We start from the raw sequence: 23,022 nt of genomic DNA, 5'->3' as shown, positions 1-23,022 counted from the left end.
TATTTGGAGGTAAGCTGAATGACCCTCAATTAACCTTACTTAAATCAAGATTGGCCTATTAAAAAAAAACAAAAAATAACTCATTACAATTCAACTGCATAATTTACTTGAAAACATAAAAAATCAACATTAGTGTGGATATATTCTAAAATATACAAAACGAGTTCATAACTCTATTTTTATCTATTTTTCAACTCTATTCTAAATTACTATCTTTGACTGGTAACATGTAGTATCAGAGTTAATTTACAAAAAGATATAATTTGAATTAAACATTATATGATAAAAATTGTAAGTATATTTAGTGAGTTTGTTATATAATATAAATTATTAGATTCTTAAAATAATTGACTGATAATGTTGGTTTTGATATATAAATTGCAGTATGTACTATTTAAAAGAAATATTTGAATATAATTGAAAATAATATTCATCATAAATTCAATAAAATATAGTTGAAAATTTTAAATATATTAACATGAAATATATTAAATAATTTCTTGATGTGTAATTTTTATCATAAACTATAAATTAAAAAACAATTATTACAAATCTTATTAAAATTATATAAAATCATTAAATCTATGTATTACATGTTATAAAGGTTCCCATGTATACAAATAAATTTTATGTAGATAACACTTCTGATCATCAATAGAATTAATAATTAAAATTATAGAAAAAATTAAACAATTAGAATGGAAACTAAAAAACTGTGAAAATATTTAACTAAATAGTAGATAGCTAAACGTACACAACTATAAAATGTAGTATTTAAAAGGTTCATTTGTTTAAAATGGTCAAAATGAACGTGGGCTAATTAGTATAAGGAAAAAAAATTACTAGCTCAAACTTTATCACGTAGTATTTTTTTTGTTTGAGAAAGGGCCTTAGTATTTTAGTTGATGTTGAGATATCACTTCAATTGTCAATTTTGTTAAAAGAGTAACTTAAAATTATAACTCAAGTATAACACATTATAAATCGAATACCAATTCAAAAATTTAAGATTGATAACATTTTTGAGTTGTACTCATAACTTAAACTTGATCAATTATAATACATGTCACCAATCCACTCTTTACATGGATAAGGAAATAGATGACCATAGCTCTAGTAGACCCACACCCTCAAAAAAAACATAAACACATTTGCTACAAAGGAAAAAGATCCAAAATTATGAGAACGATACAATTATGATTTCCTCTGGACTTATTCTTAATATATTAAACACAACAGTTTGCCAACAATATCATTTCCTTTGTAATTGTCGATTTATCGTTTTATCCATACTATAAGTTTTGAATTCTATATCAATTTTTTTGTTTAATTACTTGTTTGACATTCAAAAATCCACCGAAACAATGTAGATTTTTTTTTTGCAGAGCCCAAATGACAATAGAATGGACCGGGTTTTAGCGTGCCCAGATTTTAGAAAATAGTTAAAAATATTTTTAAAATAAAGAAGACGTGATTAACGAAAGAAAATTATTAAATTTAAATAATCCAAAGCAAAAAAAATAAAAATAAAATACAAAACGTTATTCAAGAACAACTCTGGCACTCCACGGCTATCGAGAGCCCACGAGCTTCTCTCTTCTCTCAAAACTGACACCATTAAAAAATAAAAAAATTTCGTAACGTATAAATTATATTTCATATAAAAGGCAAGGTTTTTATGAAAAGGTGAGAAGTTAAATAAAAGATCGTGTCAATACTCTTCTGCTCCCTCATGTGCTTACATATTGTAAACGCTATCTCCTTAAGATTTCACAGAGATTAAAAAGTATCAATTAAACAAAAATATTATCCACATCCACAACACTGCACAGTTTCTCAGGTGTTTTTGAGTTTCCGAAGGACAATAGTAAACTTTTTATTTTTCACCGTGGACACGGTAATAAGTACAAAGTGGTAACCCCTTGCGAAGAAAACAAAAGTGGTAAAAAGGAGAATATATGGTAATTTGTTTACCTCGGGAGGTTAAAGAAAATTAGAAAAAGGAAAATAAAAAAAACTCCAAAATTTTTTATTAGGGCTTCTCCTTGAAGAGTAAAGCTAAACCGGTGACGACGGCTTTCACTTCTCTCTCCACCGCCACGTCATTACCACCGCCGTCAACAGACAACAAGGAAGAGGAGGAAGAGTTAATCACTCCCGGAGACAAAGATCTCTCCTCAAAAACCAGCTCAAGCTTTTTACCACCAACCTCCATCTCCGCCGCGGCCGCCGCAACAGGCAGCTCCTCGGCGTTCCCGGTGGCTCTGGTATACGACGACATCCACTTAGACCTCATGTACTCAGCCTTCCTCCACGGAGGCAGATGCATTCCTCTCTTCTTCAAGCTCTCCTTCGCCGCCTCGGAGATCAACGCGACGATCTGACTCAGCCGATCGGATTTCCCGACGAAGACGAACGGTAGAGACTGAAACAGCGCCTTGTAACCGTTCGTCTGCCTCGCGATGTCGAACTCCGATTTGAAATCGACGTCGATCAACAACCGTTCTCCTCCGACGATCACGTCTATGTACTCGTATTCGCCGGCCGGGAACGACGGAGACTTGTCCCATTTCGATTTGCAGATCGAAGAGTCGTAGTGAAGAGATAAGAGTCCTTCGTTGACGATCTTCCTCATATCTTCTTTTCGTTTGACTGATTTGTTGTTCTTATCCACAATCTTAGTCGCTTCGGCTAAGAGGTTTATCTCAGCGACGGTTGCGCACGTGAGCAAGCTCTGTAGATTGCAAAACCGGTTAATACCTAACCAAGAGAATGAATTAAAGAGAGATAGAGAAGGGTGTGTATATACCTTGAGATGATCAGAGGCGAAGAGATCTGATTCATCGTCTGAGGAGCTATCGTTGTTGCCGTTGAAGCAGTTGCAGCGGTTACGCCCACATTTGGCTTGCTTCTCGTTGTTCTCCTCTAAGAAGTTCTGAACCATCTTCGTTAAACAAACGGAGCTCGGCTCGAACTCCGCCGCGGATTGAGCTTCACCACCGCCGGGGAACGGTTTCTCGGAGGCTGCTGCGCTCCTGAACGGCCGATCAAAGAGACGTTTGAGGCGAGATTTGAGCACCGGTTTAGCTACGGCAGGTGAATCGATATCAATCGGTTGGATCTTCATCGTAAACGGCATCGTTTTTTAACAAAAGACTGACTACGTACGGTCCAAGTCAATTTCTCTCGTTCAAAATTGACTCAGATCTCTCAAAAATTCAAAAACACGGATTCAAGAAGAAGAAGAAGAAGAAGAATCTAGCAAAACCTCACAGCTAAGAAAAGAAGAAGAAACCTAGACCGTCTTCTTCAATCAGCGGATCATTTTCACAAAACGAAGCAAAGAATAAAACTAAAAGTTAAAATAAAAAGTCTAGGAGACGGATCAGTGACGTTTTTCACGGAAAACGTGACGGCGGTGGTCGGAGACGGCGTTAGAAGAGACGGTCATGTTAACCGAAATATTCATTTTTCCGGCGAGATTCATCGCCGGCGAGTTTAAAGGTGGTCGTAAAATCTAGAGAGAGAGAGAGAGAGAGATTTATATGTATTTTTTTTGGTAATTGTTATTTTTTCTGGTTTGAGAGAAAGAGAGGTTGGCTTGTTCTTATAAAGGAGCAGAGAGATCCGAAGCCGAAGAGGCAAGACGATGAAACCTGACTAGGCACTGTAAATGCCACGTCACGTGGTAATTGTTTCTCACCGTTTTATCTTTTTCAATTTTTAATTGCCTTTGTTGTCGTTTTCATCTCAGCGTGGGTGGTAAATCCTTTTTACGGAGACGTGTCAGTAACTGCTAATGGGTAAATTACGTTTCTGGTCCTCGACTGCCGTCGAATATCCGTAACTAATCCGGAAATGGATATTTTTTTATAGTGAAGCTGACTCGTAACCAATAGTTAAACGACACGTTGCTTAAGCGAATCTTATTTACTCCTCGTTCTGGACCGTCGGGGTATATTGTACCATCTTATGAGAAGTAAAATACAAACATATTAACCTCAAGACTTCTTAACTATGAATGAGTAGAGTAATGCTGTATTAGACATGTTTGGCCTACTTTGAATGCATCGCGTAGATGTAACGTAGCTTGTGTTAGATATCGAAGAATACAAAAATACATACACTATTAGACATATCAATAATAGAAAACATGCATTAATATGAATTTTATCAAAAACAACATATTTTTTATCAATAACAATAAAAGGTATAAATTTCATTTTGTCAACTAAAATGTATGAATTTATTAAATCTAAATTTCTTATTGTAACTGCAATTTCTTATGATGTGGACACTGGACACCTTATAGGATTAAGAGATTTGTACCTCATCAAAAATACATAGTTCATCACTCTTTGGCTGATTGTGTTCACTAAATTGAAGTTGAGTGTTGACAAGGTAAATAAAAATTAATGTCTATATAAATGTGGGTAACGTCTATACGATCTAACTCTCCAGGAATAACTATATTTTACATTGTATAATTGCAAATCTTTAAATTCTCTTCATATGCTACCAAAAATATTCTTGACTATATACTTCAACTAGACTACAGATACTTTCACATCTATTATTTTTTTTGGAAAGCCGGAATACGAGGTCAAGTTAGAACTCCTTAAAACATGATTCGTATAGTGGTTGGAGCTACTTCTAATATTGTAGAAGATCAAAGTTCGATTCTTGATTCTTCAATTTAAAGACAGAATAATTTGTTCTAAAACAAAAAGGTTAGAACTCTTTCCATGACTTTGGCAAACTCTTTTTTTTTGGTGGTTTAGGCAGAAGGTCAGGTATGACTCTTTTTCGTTTGGGTGGATCGGGTTTCAATGGTTTTGTTCAAACCTAACAAATACTTCAATGCAAACACAAACTCATTTCTCACATTTTTTTATCCTCAAACCATCTAATTAAAAACATCCCTTTCAGTTATATGTACTGTATTTTGTTTTGTTAAATAAATAATATATATTGGTAACTGATTATATACTAAAATAATATGTTTTATAATATAAAGATAGATATAATTGAACCAATTATAAATATGTTTCTATAATTTGATTAGTCACAGTATATCTAACAAGTGTAAAAGTTATATAGAAATGCGAAAACATTTATATTTTGAAACACTTTTTTCTTCTAAATCTACATATTATGAAACAGAGGAGTAAGTCAATATGATACTCTACTTGTGTGTTGTGTTGTTTAGATGCTTTCTAGGGATCTCAGAGTCTCTATACGATTGCGTGCTCGTGTAAAGATGAGAAAATAATTATTTACAATGATGATCTGTTAAAAAACTCAATGGTATATAATACATTTATAGGGTAGGAAATGCTATTAACTAACATGTTTTAAAATTAAAAGATGAAACATGAGTATATTGCCATTATGCCATATATCCATCAAACAAAAATTTATATAGTTCTGCAGTATCAAAAACATTTAATACAATCTACTCATTAGCAATATTCAATGTACTAATTACTTCTTCTGTACCGTTAAATAGTTTCTTTTTGGTTCAAGCACAAAATAATATAATATACAACTCAAGTTAACCAACTAGAAATAAATAGTCATCAAATAAATTTATTTTTTTGCAAAATAACTTATAAACATATTTAAGATAAAATAAGAAAATCTTCTTAAGTATCTTTTTTTATCAAATTTCTTAAGTATCTTATATTGTGAGAATGAAAGAATAATAAACCAACTTTTCCATTTAGCCATTTTATTGGAAATTTTATTTATATTTATAATAAATGTAAAACTTATTATCGGATACAATATGTCATTTAATGTAAGCGTAGATGTTGGTGTTGTTGTGTTTCGGGTTCGAAATTTGATAGAAAAAATATTATATTATGTTTCGATATTAAAAAGGTAAATTTTTTCTGGCCTGGAAGATTATTTAAACCTAAAGTTGGACATCTTCTTTTTTCTTTAAAGAAAAAGTAAAAGATAAATGTAAAACTTTGACGTGCGATAAATATCTCTTCGTAAGACTTGGTAATATGAAGAATGATACCTAAAGTATATCATTCTTTGGAGCCAGTTTATAAATGCGAAAATTTGGGAGAGTATATATAAATATAACAAAAAGGCCAAACAGATAACTTAATAACTTTGATAGTCAAAATAAAAGTGGAAACGTCATCGTATGACCCCATTAGTTGGCCAACCTCGCTCATTTGAATTCTCCATAAGTCTAAGTCTAGCCTTATCTTAGTTTCCATTTACTCTTTATAATTGTTTTATTCATTTACAAACTTTAATTTATATATTGTGTTTCATAGGAAAACTCTCATTTCATATTATTATACACACGTAAATGCTCGACAACAACAATGTAGATGCTCATGACGTGTAGATCTATTGGTACTCTTTTGGCGAACAATGTACTCATGCAGATCTACATACAGGTATCAGGTATGTACAATAAGTTTGTTGCATAATAATTCTCGAAGATGCCTTGAAATTGTAAGGAATTTTAGTTACAAAATCAGTTTAGTTTTATTTGGATAAACGTTATTACGACAAAAGACGTTAACTACGATAGTTTCCTTGAAACCGTAACCATATCTTAATTCTGAATCTGGATAAAATTCAGAACCGAATTAATAAACATAAAAGTAGCTCTGGAATCTGGACCCACGAAAATATAAAAATAAGAGATATATTTTCTAAACATACGATTGATTGCATACATGGAGAAGAGAAAATTGAGTTTAGGGTTAGAGTGTTCAGATCTAATATTAAATTTAGCAAATCAGATAAGGACTGAAGAAGACATAAAGGTTTTTATTCTAAAAAAAAAGACATAAAGTTTCTTTTTGATAATGAAGGTCTTGACCACACTTATATGTATATGTGTATCATATGAAATGATAATATTGATATCTACACACACATATATATATATATATATATATATATACTGCTTTGCATCATCATTACCCTACCAATTTATTTGACTCTTTCTGTTTTGGAATTAGGGTCTCTATTTTCATTCCATGATTTACTTTAAAAAGGTGAAAAATGAAACATAAATAAAAAAGGAAATACTCCATTTTTTGGAATAATATTTTATTTCTAGTTGGTTAACTTGAGTTGTATATTATATTATTTTGTTATAGAAATAAACACCAAGATCTTTTTGTTTATAGTATATTTCACATCTCATTTCTGGAGTAAAATATAGAAGGAGATGCTCTTATGACGTTGATTTCTTTGGAAATATTCCTTTTTCTGGTAATTTCAGATTTTGAGACAAACCAAGCTAATGTGTATATATATATATATTATATACTCCTTCTGTTTTTTAAAGATGCATTTTCTAGGATTTTCACACTTATTAAGAAAGCATATTAAAACTTAGTTATTAATGCATAATTTTTTGTAATTTTATATTTTCTATATTTTTAAACCAATAAGATTTCAATAAATGCAATTAATGTTTTTGAAACACACAATTTTTCATTATTAGTTGACAAAATATGCTTTGAAAACATGAAAAATACATTTTTTTGAAACAATTTTTTTTTCTAGAATATACATCTTTCTGAAACAGAGGGAGTATGTAATATACATATGCTAATGTAAGGTTATTAAGAGTTAGACTATCTTCAATAGTTTACTCTATTTTTTACTCTAAAGTAAAATAATTCTATTACAGAATTGGAGTTTACTCCGATAGTACTCTATTTTAGAATAAAAAATAAAATGATAAAAAAAATTTATTTAATATTTAAAATAAACCTATTTTCACAGAATAAAAAATAGAGTATCATATAAGTATTTTTACTCTAAACTCTATATTAGAGAAAAATAGAATGAGATTAGAGATGTTTTACAAAACTATTTGTGTTAGAGAAGGTCACCAAAATATAGTTGAACGAGAGGCAATGTAAAAAAACAATTTATTTCTAGTAATATTAATTTATTAATTATCACAAAGTAGGCATATGTACCTACTGTGGGCAAGATGTATGATGTTCATAGTTTAGTCGTTGAATCACAGCTAATAAGATGGATTATAATTTCTTTATTAATTTGTTGCTATTGTTGGTGTTGTTTTCTGTATTATTATTCTGTACAATGTTTCTACATGTATCTTATGGACCCTTAAGGAATTAGCTAATTAATTAAGGCCTCTATTCTGACTGTACAATAATTGAATTATTGAACTGTTTCATGACTAATCTAAAAATTGTTCTCTACTTTTATAAAATACCGAGGAGGCCCACTTACTCAAATTTGTATAGAGATGGGACCATCGATTTAAGTTGATGCAAACAATAGAGATATGACCAAATCCTCCAACATGATTTGCTTTATATTAGTTTAAAGTAAAAATACGTTCTCTGGCTAGCCTCTAATTTAGTGGATTAAAAGAATATGAAAATATCATATAATCACTCAAAAAACTGATTTGTTGTTTCAGTTTTGCAATGTCATATAATGTTTTTTCTCATAGTAAAATGTCATATGTACTGACGTAATGTAATATAAAGACTTTTTAATAGTCTATCCATTTCAAATGATGCATATTTTAGAGTTTTCACATGTATTAGTAAACACATTAAATTTCAGCTATAAATACATATTTTGTAATGATTTATTTATTATAAATATAAATCAATAAAAATCGAATAAGTATAATTAATTGAAGGGGATATGTTATATTTTTAATCTCTACATTAAAAAAACGTGTATGTTTCAGATACACAAAGAAGTTTTATGTCTTCCCTGAGCTAAATACTTAGTAATGCATATACGTAAACTATTTTGTAAAAATATTGTCCGTGTTTGGTAAATCTAAATCATATCGTCTTATCCTAAATTTAGAACATGATTTCGTTCAAAAATGAAATACAATTTTCATTTTGTCGGCAATGAAAAGACATTTAGAACATAAAGGAATTGGTCAGAAGATCTTAAATTTGATCGTGGATTTGGTAACACATAAAATGGACTTTGTGGCAAGTCGAATAGTCGATCGTCTGTGAATTGATATCATTTTGTCTTGCTCTCGAGCAAGAAGTGTGATAACTAAACTTCGATTGAGGGAAACTAATATTCCCATAATCTTGACTCACAGCATCTTGATCAACGAATCAAGTGTGTATATTTTCGAAAATAGGTAGAAATCATTTAAATCTGTTATTCTTTCTTTTCTGGTATCACACATGACTTGTTTAAAGTTTTCAACCAAAACGCCTTCCTAAATCAATATGTTCAAATTCTTTTTAACAAGGCTTCCTGGCAGGAGATGCAAAATCCGACAAAAGAGGATTTGAAATATTGTAATAGATTACTAATATTATTGAAAGTCCAAAAGAACAGTACACAATAAGCAAAAGCTTACACTCATGGCATCGTCCACTGTTAACAGTTTAACGATGCCTTAGGAATCTAATGTAAGAAGTAAGTCTAAACAGCAACAAAGTAGGAAACAAATACCAGTCTTGGAGAAATGTTCTTTTTTTTAAAAAAGAGTGAATCTACGGAACGTTCATTACCTGGATGGATTGCAACATGTCCGAGACTGCGACCACGAGGTCGCCTGACTTAATCATACCTCTTGATTTCAGTAACGAGAATGTTTTGTTCAAGTTGCTCTCCATGTCCTCTGAGAAGCTTAGACGGAATGGGATCAGTCCCCATTGCAGGTTCAACCGTCTCCTCACCGAGGTTGTGGTCGTGAACGCGAAGATCGGGCAGTCAGGGCGACACCGGGAGACTAAAGACGCCATGTGTCCGTCCTTTGTGTAGACAAAAACCGCATCCACTCCGAGGTTGTTTGCTGCAAAAGTTCGGATGATAAACATGAGAAACTAAACAGAGAGATTTGTCTTACATGAAACTTTACCCATTTTAGCAGCAGAGTTACAGATCTCTTCAGAGATTCTGTCTGAGAAACCAGAGCCTATAGGTTGAAGTGGTGTAGACTCGTAACGTTTCTCTTCCCTCCACCATCTTTCGATCCTTAGACTGACACTCCTGAGAACCGTGAGAGCCTTGTCCGGGAACTGACCCATAGCTGATTCTCCAGAGAGCATCAACGCGTCTGATCTTTGCCTTACTGCTTCAGACACGTCGGCTACTTCTGCTCTGGTTGGAGTTGGGTACTCGATCATTGACTCGAGTAGCTGAGAGGCAACGATGACGGGTTTGTTCAGCGCTCTGCAGACTTTGACGATTCTCTGTTGAGCCGCTGGAACTTGCTCAAGAGGTATCTGAGCTCCCAGATCTCCTCTTGCAACCATGGCTCCATCAGATGCTAGGATAATCTCTTCCAAGTTTGTTAAGGAATCGATACTCTCGATCTTTGCAATCACTCCTACGTCCCTGCATCGTAATAGGTTTACAACATGAGCTAAAGACAGTATGCTGCATTGGTAATGAACCTTTTTTTTATGTTAACTTACCCTCCACAGGAACGAGCAGCGAGATAGCTTTTAAGATGATTAATGACTTCAGCTGACTTGACAAACGATACAGCAATGAAATCCACACCTTCAGAGATTCCAAAATCAATATCCAACCAGTCCTGAAGTAAAAAAAAAATAAATATTCATCAGTGAAAATAACAAAGACGACAGAGCAAAGAGACATCAAGGTCCCCATATCCATCCCAACTTTACAAAATAAGGTGAACGAAGAAATCAAAGGGAATATACCTTGGAAGAGATTGTTGGAAGCATAGCATTACGCTCGCGTACAAGACTTCCATCTCTCCAGAAAGTCAAGTTAGCTCGAGGAAGCAAGAGTCCAGGGTCAGTACATAGACACTTGACGTCAGGACCAATCTTTTCAATCACTTCAAATCTCACCATTCCACCATCAACCAGAAGTTCATCACCAACTCTCACATCTGCATCACAAATGCATCTCAATTTCATACTCAAAACCATCACCTAAATGTTTTTTTTTTGGATTAATCTAGAGTATCCCAGGCTATGGAAGGGTTCAGACTAATCCCCAGTGAGAGGTGTCTAAATGTTCTTCCACACTTCCACATCAAATCTTTTATAATGCAAAAAAACATAAGTGGCATTTACCTTCAGCAAAACCATCATAGCTAACACTGATGGTACGTGCAGGACGAGAAGAATCAAAGGCTCTAACAGTGAACGTCCACACCTCACCATCCTACAAAATTGTCATACCAAGCATTAGGCATATGGGCATTCGATGTCCGGGATCAGATCCAAGTCTCGTAGGCCCATTTGGATTTAGTTAATAATACTTCTGAGTTTAGGTAGATTTTGTAACTCTGTTTAAGACCAATTTAGTATCCAAACAGTGAACCAATTGCTCCAATGCTAAATGAGTTTGGACCAAAACTCATTTAGGATTCGGTTAATAGTATTTTTTACAAACATGATCAAAGTAAACATGAAATTGAGTATTTGATGTTGTTATTTAGCTTTTGAATACTCATTTCAAATACTAATTCGAATCTTCGAGTCAGTTATTTTTTTCTTTCTATCGGCTACTGTTCGGTCCAGTTCAAATAACACTCGAGACTTGAACTACCGCCCTACATCATGATCAGTTCGAGTATTTTTACTTTCTGAATCTGATACGGATACGGATACGGGTTCGGATCTCGGATTCAGTTACAAATGCCTACGCGCAATAATGTCAACATCAAGCATCTAATTGAGATGTAGAGAAAAGAGAAGATAAAAACCTCAGATTTAGCAGAAGATTCACCGCCGAGATCTCCCATGTGAATCTCACTACCTTCGGTATCCATCATGATCGCGACCGCGAATCCTTTCTCCTCGTTGAGCCTCCTGACGCTGCGTATCACCCCTCGGTGCCACTCCCGCGTGCCGTGGCACATGTTGAGCCTCGCCACGTTCATGCCTCCCTCCGCGAGCGCTTCCAGCTGCTCGAACCCGCACGTTGCCGGCCCGATCGTGCAGATCAGCTTCGTCCTCCTCGTGCTCCTGAATCCGTTCTCCTTCAGCTCCGCTTCCGTCACCGTGTCTACCTCTATCCCCGCTGTATCCGTCGAGACCGCCGCGGCTACGACGGATCGCTCAGCGGGAGAGTGAAGGAGCTTCGAGGAGGAGGATGTGATTAATGAAGTGTGGTTGAGAGTGAATTGGCGGAAGGATAAGGAGGTGAGAGGACGGTTGAAGCGTGAGTGAGGAGATAGGTGGAGAAGGTGAGGAGTGCGTGAGAGAGTTGAGAAATTGATTGACTGAGACATTGTTTCGGCCGAGCTCCGGGGCGATGTGTACAGTTTTGGCTCTGAGAGAGATTGTTGAAGAGGAAGAAGACGAAGGCGGATATACCCAAGTGTGAGATTTTGATTTGATACGGCACCACTTTGTTAAGGGTCAAAACTGTAATTTACTTCTTTTCGGCGGACGTATATAAAGTTATAAACCAGACCAATTGAACCAACCCAAACTTCAGAAAATTTTAAAGCCTAAACCGAATTGAGCCGGATGCGCACCAGAAACTATAAAAAGTCTGTTGATCAACGCCGACTTTAAACAGCTTCTCTCGTAAAACCTTTAAGCAGGGATTTTCATCAGTGAAAGATGCAAGACGATGAGGTTATATGGCAGGCTATCAGACACAAGCATTGCAGTTACATGGCCAAGTATGTCCATCTCTTTTCTTTTGCTTTTTGTCTGAAAGATTTTGTTTTGATGAGATTTTTTTGCTTTTAATTTTTATTACTTTTTTTTTTTGTAGAATCGAAACCGGAAACTTCTGCAGAAACCCTTATAACGTAACGGGTATCTGCAACCGAAGCTCTTGCCCTCTTGCCAACAGTCGCTACGCCACCATCCGTGACCACGATGGTAAGTAATTTCATCAAAAACATTCAAAACCTTTTTTGTCCTGTGTTGATAGTTTCTTTTGAATCAAGTCTCTTCTCTGTGTAGGAGTGTTTTATTTATATATGAAGACAATAGAGAGAGCTCACATGCCAAAGAACTTGTGGGAGAGAATAAAGCTGCCTAGAAACTATGAGAAGGCCCTTGAACTCATTGATAAGCACTTGGTGAGATGATCTCTGAAAGATTGATCTCTCCATTTATGCATGCTGGTCTATTAATATCTTTTCTTCCATGTTTCAGCTGTATTGGCCCAAGTTGCTGCAGCACAAGGTTAAACAAAGACTGACCAAAATGACTCAGATCCGTATTCGTACCAGAAAACTTAATCTCAAAACAAGGTCTTAATTTGTTTCTTCTTCTTCTTCTTGGCGTTTTTTTGATATATGTTATTTGATTCGTAACATTGAATTAGTTTTTTCTTCTCGAATCACAGGGAGAAGATAATGACTATGCCTAGGAGGGATGTAAAGAGAGAGCCAAGAAGAGAGGAAAAGGCTTTAACAGCAGCAGAGTTGGAGAAGGTCACACCTTTGTTATCTAACTAAATACCTCTAATTAAGACTCTCATTAGTAGTGCTGTTTTATTTTTCAACAGTCCATTGAAACAGAGTTGTTAGAACGTTTGATGAAAGGCGTTTACCCTAAGATACTCGATTACCCAGAGCTTGTTCCTGAACTTCAAAAGGAAGTTGAAGTTGAAGTAGAAGAAGAAGAGAAGGTACTCTTGTTTTTTTTAATAACCTAAGCAGCTCATCAGACAATTTTATTTACTAAACTAAAAAAAATCTCAGGAGCCAGAGATTGAATATGTTGAAGGCTATGATGAACTCTTGGAAGAAGATGAAGAAGATATTGAAGATTTCTATGGCGGCTTCCCATCTAAGGAGTCTCACCGTGACAGTGATGATGATGATTATGGTAAAACTCATATTTTTTGGGTCCTGTTTCTTATGCATTTAAAATAGTGTGAGATTATGTTTGAATCACCACCATCACTACAATATGTATAGCTTCCTTTGTTCATAAAAAAAGTAATTTCAATCATGAACTCTCTATACAGACTTTGAAGATGATGATGATGCTGAGGAGAAAGTAGTGATTCATAAAAAGGGGAGAGCTTTGAAAAAGTTTGATGGTAATGGAAAGTCTAAGAAGAAATCAAGAGTAGTTGTTGAGGTGAGATTCTTCCCACAAGTTAATTGGCTTTAGTAATTCACAAGATTGTTGTTAATTTCTGCTATTTTCATTACATTTTGTTGTATTATGTCTTTCATCAGGTCGACCAAGAAGATGGAGATACCAGGCAATGCTTTAAAAGCCTAAAGCTTTGAGAAGATATGAAAGTTTTTATTCCCTTTTTGACGTAAAGCTAACATGTTAGTTACATTTATAAAACCAAAAAAAAAAAAAAAACTTGCTTTGGTTTGAGTTTTTGTCACTTGTGATTCTCTTTGTATGTTAAAGGAGACGCAGAGATAAGATATCAATACATTTTATCTGCACAAATGAATCATTTTGTTTCTTTTGTTTTTCCAAATTACATCAATTTAACAGAGCTCAGGAATGTAAAGAAAGCGCAGAAGTATGGAGAAAAAGGGTAAACGTAGGAGAGGAAATGAAGAGTTAAAGAATGAAGCAGCCACATCCTTTTGCTTCCGGAGGGCCTGCGAACCATTGGTCCCATGTTGCATTCACTGGCCCTATTGTTCTGGAAAGTAGTCACAAGAAATGAATCAGAACTAATAGTCTATAGAAATGAATCTCTCAGGTGGTAAAATGAAGAAAAACAATGAGTAGAGAATTACTCGGGAAGAAGAGGATCTGGTTTGCTCTCAACACTATCTAAGAACCTGTATATCCATTAGAAGAAATGAGTCCAAGCTTATTGAAAAAACAGATTATTATTCGTTAACCAGATATGAAGAAGTTTTCTCTCACTCTTTGCAAGAAGCTGATGCAGTATCCATCTTTTCAAGCTGCTCCAGCTCTTCCTGAATAAAGTTACAAACGAAGAAAGAATCAATATACATTTGTAACACTTTAAGACACACCCGAAAGACACAAGTATTCATGTCCTAAACAGCTACGTGGACAAGAGCTTAAACCCCAAGGGATTAAGATGTTAACAACCTAACCTGAAATGAAAGATCATGCCTTTTGATTTTCACTAGCTATTTTGCATTCTCTTAAACCGATCATAAACCTTTATAATACGTTGTTACTGACAATAATGTTTAATTCAATTAACAGAAGCATGAGTTACATTTAAAATTACTAATTTCAAAGATCAGATGAACACTTTTGGTATTGCCAAAACTAAAAAATTATGGAACTTTCAAATTCTAAACCCTATTCCACTAAAGATTCATCCTAAAAAACATTGGAAAAGGCAGGCACACAAAAGATTGATAAATATTCAGACAGAAACAACAAGTTCAAGCTTAATAATCACGCAAAATAAGGGTCCTTTTTTAAAAGAGGAGATAAAGTATATATACCTCTAAGAATCGAGCTTCTTGTTCAAGCCTTTTGAGTTCGGCGTGGATCCTGTGTTTGCCTCTTGTGTCAACGACCCGCCCCGAAAGCTGACCCGACGAATTGGAGCTACCCGCTTCCATCAACCCCCTCCCCCAAAACCAAAACTTTAACAACAACAGAGAAGCAAGACAACTTCTTTTTTTGTACTCAAAACTCAAAAAGCTTTGAACAAGACAAAACCCAAATGATAAGGATTGAGAAACAATCAGATCTCCAAAAAGGGATCCACAGAGAGAGAAAGAGAGAATTTTAAGAGGAGCAAGAAGAAAAAGATTCAACAACTATTAGTTGGGGTGACTTCAAAAAGGGCTTTTCCGATGATCCAAAGGGTCTCTAAACAAAGAAAAAAAGTTGATGAGATTTTTGAAAAAAAGAGGAAAGGCGTCGGAAAGAAGAAAAATTTACCTTTTTAGTTGTAAAATGCTAGTACTATTTTATATACTGTAATAGATTATCTTTTTGTCTCTTCACATAAAGTTAAATCTCGTTAATACACGCGCCATTAGGTATGTTATGGGCTTATTAGTGGCCCAATAAAGTGTGATTATAGATAATCACGTTTCAAGTGAACTTTTTGTCTCTAATATATATGGTAGTTTTTACACTATAATCCAAGCTTCGCACTGTATTGTGCTTAATTGAATCTTTACATTCCAAAATTTTTTCTTATGATCTAGCTGTGCGCTTTTATAACAAAAAAAAATAAATTCCAGTGAAAACTATTGGTTTGTAATACTGAGTGCAGTTTTAAAATATCCTAAAGCCACAAATTCTTTTACAAAATATATTATGATAATTCAAAATAATAACTTTGAGAAAATTCAGGAGAACTTTTAAAACTGTTAATATTCAAAGGTGTTTGGATTCTTTTTGTTTTAATATTTCATCCTTTTGAATATATAGAATTCTAGAAAATATTTTTTCTTCCAAATTATATGACAATTTGAGATTTAATCTAAAATTTATTATTTTATGTTGTATGACTATTTTAGTCTCCAGTTTATTCTTTTACTGATTAAATTCTATATGTATACATACATACATAACTGTTGACCAGAATATATATATATATACATAACTAATGATATTTATTCAGAAAAATAAAAAATAATAATTAGTTTTTACACATTCTAAAACTTCAAATGATAAGAAGTAAAGGTAATATTAAAAATCTTTAAATCTCATCCAAAATCCTAATATTTTCAACAGCTATTTCAGTTGGTTCGATAGCGCGTGTAGTAAAAGCGCGTAGAGAAAGGAGTAAACTGTGAGGGTGGGAGACTAGTTCTGGTCAACGTTTGACTATGTTCGTCGTTTCTCCAGTTCTTGTTAAAATCGATCTTTCACCCAAATGGAATTATGCCAACCCAAACCTATAAACAGAACATCGTACAAATTTAAAGATTTTGCAAGAGTTTCATGAGGCCCAAAGAGACCACACATAGGCCTATAAATTGCATTGATAATTTTATTTGAACTAAGTTTGAATTTCTTTGTGACCTTGTACTACTGAATAAGAGCGATTGATCTAAACTATAAATTACTAGTTGCAAACTTAGACTGATAAAATCTGCTTATAATATTATGTCAAAGTTAATTGTGTGAAATAAACTTCAATTGTTACAACCTAAAACCTATCATAGTCGATATAAATATTAGATTTTAAATAATTGATTAATGTTTTAGTTTTAATATAGTCCTCATAAACGTGGTCAAACTTTTTGTGTGATACAAGGTCAAATAAATATTGTAAAAAACATATTTTATTGGATCTATATCAATACAAAATAGGACTAAATGGCAAAAAAAAAAATCCAGCTTTTAGTTTCTTTGGTTGAAAAAACACTAGTTATGCATTTTTAGAGTACATAGTCTAAACGGCAATCTTTTGTTTAATTTTGGGAATATGAGAGATCCAAAAGGCTTAAACTAATTTCCAAAAGATTCCAAAAGAGTGGTGCAGTTTATAGATAAACTCTTATAGATCGTAGGATAGATCTATATTTGCATGGTCACAATGTGAAATGTATTGTAATGCCTTCAGAACCAAATTGCTTAGCAATTCTAAAGATCGGTTTACGGTTAGTTTTTTATTCTTTTAATGCTGATTCATTATGAAATTACAACTATGATATGAGAAATATTACATAGACGATTCGACAACCGACAATATTACATGACTTATGAAATCTACACCTAACTAGATCACATGAGCCGTCATATGAAAATTCATGCATGACCAGATTAACTTGCACCATGTTGTAAATCTTTTATAAACTTTCATTTCGTGATATGCATAATTGTTTAATAAACCGTTTTTTCCAGATCTTAAAACTTGAATTTATCTACAATAAATTGTATAATCTGGGGTTCGAACCTCAAATATGGATGTAAAAGCTTTTAAACTTTAATCACTAAACTACGATGCTTCCACGATCTCTTACTTTTAAAACCTCTATATGATGCGATGCATTCAACATCCACGTTTATATTAGCTGAACCAAAAGGTCAAAAACATAGATACAGCACATAAAAGCAATGACATCAAATTGGTTCACCACAACTTTTAATAAGGTTGGCATTATATTGCTTTTTGACTTTTGAAAATCGAATCGCATCCAACAACTCTACGTAAGCGTGTGTCATTACTCATTTCAATTTGGCATTGTGAACACTTTATGTAAGTTAGTATGACTAAATTCTACCAAGACCATATATAAGTAATAATATAACTGACTACTTCAATTAATGACAGAATAATATATAACTTATTTCATACGTAGAAATATTACAGAATAATATTTATTTTTGGTGATCATGTTAAAGAACAATATAATTTTGTGTGTGTTTGATTTCGTCCAGCTATTTTCCGACTATTTAACAATTCTTAATTAGTAGTCCATCTTTTATTATTGTTAAGAACATATTGATTATTTCGGATAAGGTCAAATTCAGCTTAGTCAACAAGCTTAAGCATGCATTCAGAGTTCGGTGTCAATATGTGAAGTCTATACACCACACCATGGTGTTTGATTGGTTGCTGATGAGTCTGCTCTTTAATTAAAAAGGAAAAGAAAACAACAGTCTTTTCTACTCTTACGTAGTTACGTGTACTAATGATTTTATTGTGTGTACTAATGAATTTAAATATTCACATGAAACACCTTCAACCCATATTTATCTATTCACATATATTATATTTCACATATATTATAGATCAAATGCAATTCATAGAAATATATTTTCTTAAACTTCTATAAGAACAATCATGTTTTTACATAAAAATAATATGATATATCTTACATATATGTATATACTTAGCTTACCATATATATAGCACAAAGTGTAGAAGTTAATTGAAAACTTCTATAAACTCTATCAGATCATAACCTATATAATCAACTTAACGTTTTAAGAAAAATAGATTTAGTTATGATGAATAATTTTTTTTTTAAAAATCACCCAAGAATAATATTAATCCAACAAAACTTCTGGTAATTCATTATCTCTAAAGGAATTGACTGAGACATACCAGTTCAACCAAAATATTTTAGAATTTTCTTCTTTTGAAAATTAAAGTTTGATTTGAAACTTGCTTTTCTAATTCGTTAACATTTTCAATAAATGTACCATAAAATAATATTTTACTTTAAATTAAAAACTCTATAAAATTTCACCAATTGAATACTGAAATATATTTTAATTATTATAATACTATTTACAAATTCGAAATCTATAGTCAATTCTATGTTAACCATGTTTTACCGACCAAAAAATCTGTTATTAAATATTTTATCGAGTTCTTAAGACTAAATAAAAGTATATTTTAATATATTTTCATATTTATTCCTTACGTAGAATAGGTCGACCATCATTAGATTTATATATGTAAATACTAAAAAAATCTTTGCGACATGAGGAAAATTGTAACATGAAATTATTTTATTTACAATAATTTAATTTATATTTTATTATTTATACATTTTATATGAAAATGTAATAATTTTAGATTATTACAGTGTTTCAAAAATCTTATCAAAATTTAAATATCTGTAATGAAATATCCATATTATCACAATATGTATATCATGTAATAAATATTTTAAAATGGTATTATATTTTAAAAATAAATATGGAAATGAAATTTTAAAAAAATATTCTTTAAATATTTTTAAATATATTTCTGTAAAAATAGATTAACTTTTGAAAATATAATGCACATATAATTTTCAGAAAATTTATTTGCAGAACACAAAATATTTTAAATGCTAAAATATAAAGCACTTACTTTATTTACCTAATGTTATCTATATTCTGGCATTTAAAGTTTTAACATGAATTACATAACAGAGTATTAAACTATATTTTTTTAAAAACAAATCCGTGCTATTTTATCCTTTTGGATGAATTCTTATTATAGACATTGTAAATTTATAAAATACAAATAAAATAATTAATATTTTTAATTTTTTATGAACTGTTTAGAGTGCAAGTTTATAATAAATTTTATGAAAGATTTAAATTATTTTGGCTGTAAATTTTAGTTATTGTAATAAATATATAATTAATATCTTATATATAAATTTTATAGTTAATTTGTATGTCATAATTGTGTTAACCATGTTATATTAGGTATAATTTGTATCATATTTTGAAAGTTATGTCATCGTTTTCAGAATGATTTAATTGTAGAAACCTAATCAGTCACTTGATAAATAATGTTTAAGGAACTCACACTATTTTTACTCTATTTGGATAAATTTCACTATAAACACACACATATATATATAATTCTAATAAAATGAATAATTTTAGTTTTATTTTTATAAACTTGTTCAGTTTATAATAAATTTCATCTAAAATTTGAATTATTGTTTATACTTTATTTGTTATGGTAATAACTAAGATTTTAAATTATTTTTCTTATAGTTGAATTTTATGCTATAATTGTGTTAAATAATGTCATAATTAGATATGATTTATGTCATATTTTGAATAAAGAATGTCATCAATTTTAAAAAAAAAAATTGGTATATACACTTAAACAATCACTTGTTAAATAAAATCTTGAAATTGTTATGCTTAGATTAGACATAGATCTGATATTCAAAGGAATCTTCTTTTAAAAAAGTGTGTGACAAAAAAATCTCATCAATTACATTATATACATGATAACTATAGATTTTTTCTATAGATCTCACTATCTGTAAATGTCTGAGATTAGATCACTATATAATTTCAGAGATTTTCATAGTTTTTTTTCTTGACAAAAGGATTTAGGATATATATTACCATTCACCGTAACATCCAAAATTGTTATACTTAAAAAAACAAAACAGCTACTGATTAAAATAATGTTAAAATTTAATAAATAGGTTTGAAATAATCTGTGGAAATTGCCAACTCAGAGATTGTCTAATTTTTTGGATATAATCTGCCAGGAAATAGAAAATATTCTTTTAAATTAATATTAAAACCAACAAATGAGTAATATAATAAATATAAACCATTATTAAAAATAAAATAAAAAATTAGAAATCTTGAAAATTTATAGTCAAAACTAAAGCGATAAAATAAATACTCCATTGGTTTCAACTTAAATGAAATTTTAAGAGTATATTTTTGTTTTAATTTAGATGATATTTTAAGTTTTTATGCAAAAAAAAATAATGTTATTAGGCGATTATGACCAATTGTTTTTTGCATCATGATTTTCTGTTGGTTGAATTAGCTTAAGTAATATGATGTTTTAAATGTACGAGATATATATTAAGTTTCTTAATCCAAGTATAAAGTTTTTAACATCAAATAATATGAAACAGAAAAAGTAATACATGTTTATTTTGATAAAATAGTCTCAATCATACATGCATCATTAGGAAGTAATCAAACCATTTGTTTTGTTTATTGTGTTTCCCGGATCATCCTAAATGTGTATGGATGGAGTACGAATGGTTTAGCTAGCAACTTTTATTTTCTAAATTGCCTAACTGATGTTGTGGTTGTAGAACTGTATTTGCTATCCAGTAAATAAAGAAAAATTACAAAAGAAATATTGACCTCACCAGGTACATTATTGTTGGCACATGTATGGGTAATATATGCCATAAGTACCTTTCCATCTAAACAAATGTTTTGTTAATATAATTTGTTAATCTTTCTAAACAAATGTTTTCTTAGTTATTACTTATTAGTTGTGCAATAAAGATAGTTTAGTCAACAAATTTTCGTGGCAAAAGTTGGAAAGAACAGTAGTCTCTCTTTTTTATATTATTTTAGAGTAAAATTTTGTTACAAAAAATATCATTTTAGAATTTAAATATAAAATGTATGAGCTCTTTTCTTTAATTGGTTAAAATATGATTAGGTGTAATGATCTTTTAATTTAGAAAATATGCAAAATTAAATAAAAGTTTAGCTTATATACACTAATCTAAAATGATAATTAAAATTAAATGGAGAGAGTATCTAATATTTTATATGTTTTATGAAGAATATCAATTTAACGTTTTTATACAAATTTAAGAGTTACATTTTAATAAATATCATCTAAGATAATTAAATAATATTATTTATATAGATCAAAATATTTTGAAATTAATAATTAAAAAATTAAATATGTATAAATTACACTAAATTATAAAATGATATTGTTTATGCAACAAGAAAATATTGAAATAACACTTTTAATGAAACTGATGAGAAATATAAAGTAGATATATGACAATCAATTTATCATAATTGATTATATGTTGAAATCACATCGAACTTAATAGTATATTAGATATTGTTTCATATTGTCCAACCCTATCATACTCGAACTGATCCAAAAGCTAGTCTCGTCGATCATTGTTCGATATTCTAAAATGATTAAAGAAGCGTAATAGTTATGTCTTTGAACATCATCAACTTAATAATAACGATGTTCGGTGTTTTGTTAGTCATACCAAAAATACAGTAATGTTAAATTAATAACTATGTGTGTTTTTTTTTTCTGGAAACTATGAACACTCTTCTTTTTCAAGAAAATCTATGGATACTCTTTAAGTGATATCTAGCAACATTATTACATATACGCTTAATTTATACAAGTAGATCTACCCGTGAAAAGGTCGGCGAGTCGGCAGTGATCTGATTTGGCCAGAGAATTTTTTGTTTTGTTTTTGTTTAAGGAATCTCTTTTCAATAGTGTTCTTAATAACCAAAATGACAGTATAACTAAAAATATAGCTGTAATAGTCTTTGAATTTAGTTTTAGTCAAAAAAAAAATAGTCTTTGAATTAAGGACATGATTGATTCAAACGCAGTGGTTAGGTTTGCATATGCGGGAGTTTGCAGATGCAGGTGGTTACAGTTTCAAGTGTTATTTAGTGTTTTGTATGACTGATATAATTAACGTTTGAAAATTGTTGCATTGTGTGGTATGTATGACTTGTTGATTATGAGATATTGTAGCGATTTAATAATAAATTATTAATATAAACATATTATAACATTATAAAATGTAAAAAACATACTATTGTGATAAAATATAATAACTATAAATATAATATGATTAATAATAATATTATGTTTATTTATTTAATTTTTAATTAGTTAAAAGTTATAATTTTA

The 23,022-nt window shown here is 31.3% G+C and overlaps 4 protein-coding genes across 6 annotated transcripts; 1 reads left to right on the top strand and 3 right to left on the bottom strand.

The window, feature by feature from the left end:
- Window positions 1-1,860: 1,860 nt before the first annotated feature.
- Window positions 1,861-3,594, bottom strand: LOC130512313 (uncharacterized). The gene is made up of 2 exons (XM_057010135.1): window positions 2,810-3,594; window positions 1,861-2,734 (listed from the first exon to the last, which is right to left on the bottom strand). Exons 1-2 carry the CDS (start codon window positions 3,137-3,139, stop codon window positions 2,033-2,035), a joined length of 1,032 nt encoding a protein of 343 aa, XP_056866115.1. The 5' UTR covers window positions 3,140-3,594; the 3' UTR covers window positions 1,861-2,032.
- A 5,707-nt stretch (window positions 3,595-9,301) lies between these two features.
- Window positions 9,302-12,334, bottom strand: LOC130495066 (plastidial pyruvate kinase 1, chloroplastic-like). The gene is made up of 6 exons (XM_056986070.1): window positions 11,699-12,334; window positions 11,064-11,154; window positions 10,683-10,876; window positions 10,431-10,552; window positions 9,872-10,350; window positions 9,302-9,805 (listed from the first exon to the last, which is right to left on the bottom strand). Exons 1-6 carry the CDS (start codon window positions 12,224-12,226, stop codon window positions 9,504-9,506), a joined length of 1,716 nt encoding a protein of 571 aa, XP_056842050.1. The 5' UTR covers window positions 12,227-12,334; the 3' UTR covers window positions 9,302-9,503.
- Window positions 12,334-14,375, top strand: LOC130494459 (uncharacterized). Of its 3 annotated transcripts, none has more exons than XM_056986072.1 (9): window positions 12,334-12,625; window positions 12,721-12,830; window positions 12,915-13,033; window positions 13,110-13,207; window positions 13,303-13,390; window positions 13,465-13,587; window positions 13,661-13,787; window positions 13,930-14,045; window positions 14,147-14,375. In XM_056986072.1, the coding sequence occupies exons 1-9, from the start codon at window positions 12,564-12,566 to the stop codon at window positions 14,198-14,200; spliced, it is 897 nt and encodes a 298-aa protein (XP_056842052.1). In that variant the 5' UTR covers window positions 12,334-12,563; the 3' UTR covers window positions 14,201-14,375. The 3 variants fall into 3 exon arrangements, with proteins under 3 accessions (XP_056842052.1, XP_056842051.1, XP_056842053.1); XM_056986073.1 differs by having other exon boundaries at window positions 12,604-12,625; window positions 12,899-13,033; XM_056986071.1 differs by having other exon boundaries at window positions 12,334-12,830.
- LOC108859484 (guanine nucleotide-binding protein subunit gamma 2) lies at window positions 14,346-15,807 on the bottom strand. The gene is made up of 4 exons (XM_018633389.2): window positions 15,368-15,807; window positions 14,808-14,860; window positions 14,675-14,719; window positions 14,346-14,577 (listed from the first exon to the last, which is right to left on the bottom strand). Exons 1-4 carry the CDS (start codon window positions 15,485-15,487, stop codon window positions 14,493-14,495), a joined length of 303 nt encoding a protein of 100 aa, XP_018488891.1. The 5' UTR covers window positions 15,488-15,807; the 3' UTR covers window positions 14,346-14,492.
- Between the last annotated feature and the right edge of the window lie 7,215 nt (window positions 15,808-23,022).

This window comes from Raphanus sativus, chromosome 5 (genome assembly GCF_000801105.2).
Source record: "Raphanus sativus cultivar WK10039 chromosome 5, ASM80110v3, whole genome shotgun sequence".
In the NCBI taxonomy this organism is placed as follows: Eukaryota; Viridiplantae; Streptophyta; class Magnoliopsida; order Brassicales; family Brassicaceae; genus Raphanus; species Raphanus sativus.
The sequence above is the reverse complement of the archived record's forward strand: the minus strand, read 5'-3'. Positions and strand labels throughout refer to the sequence as shown.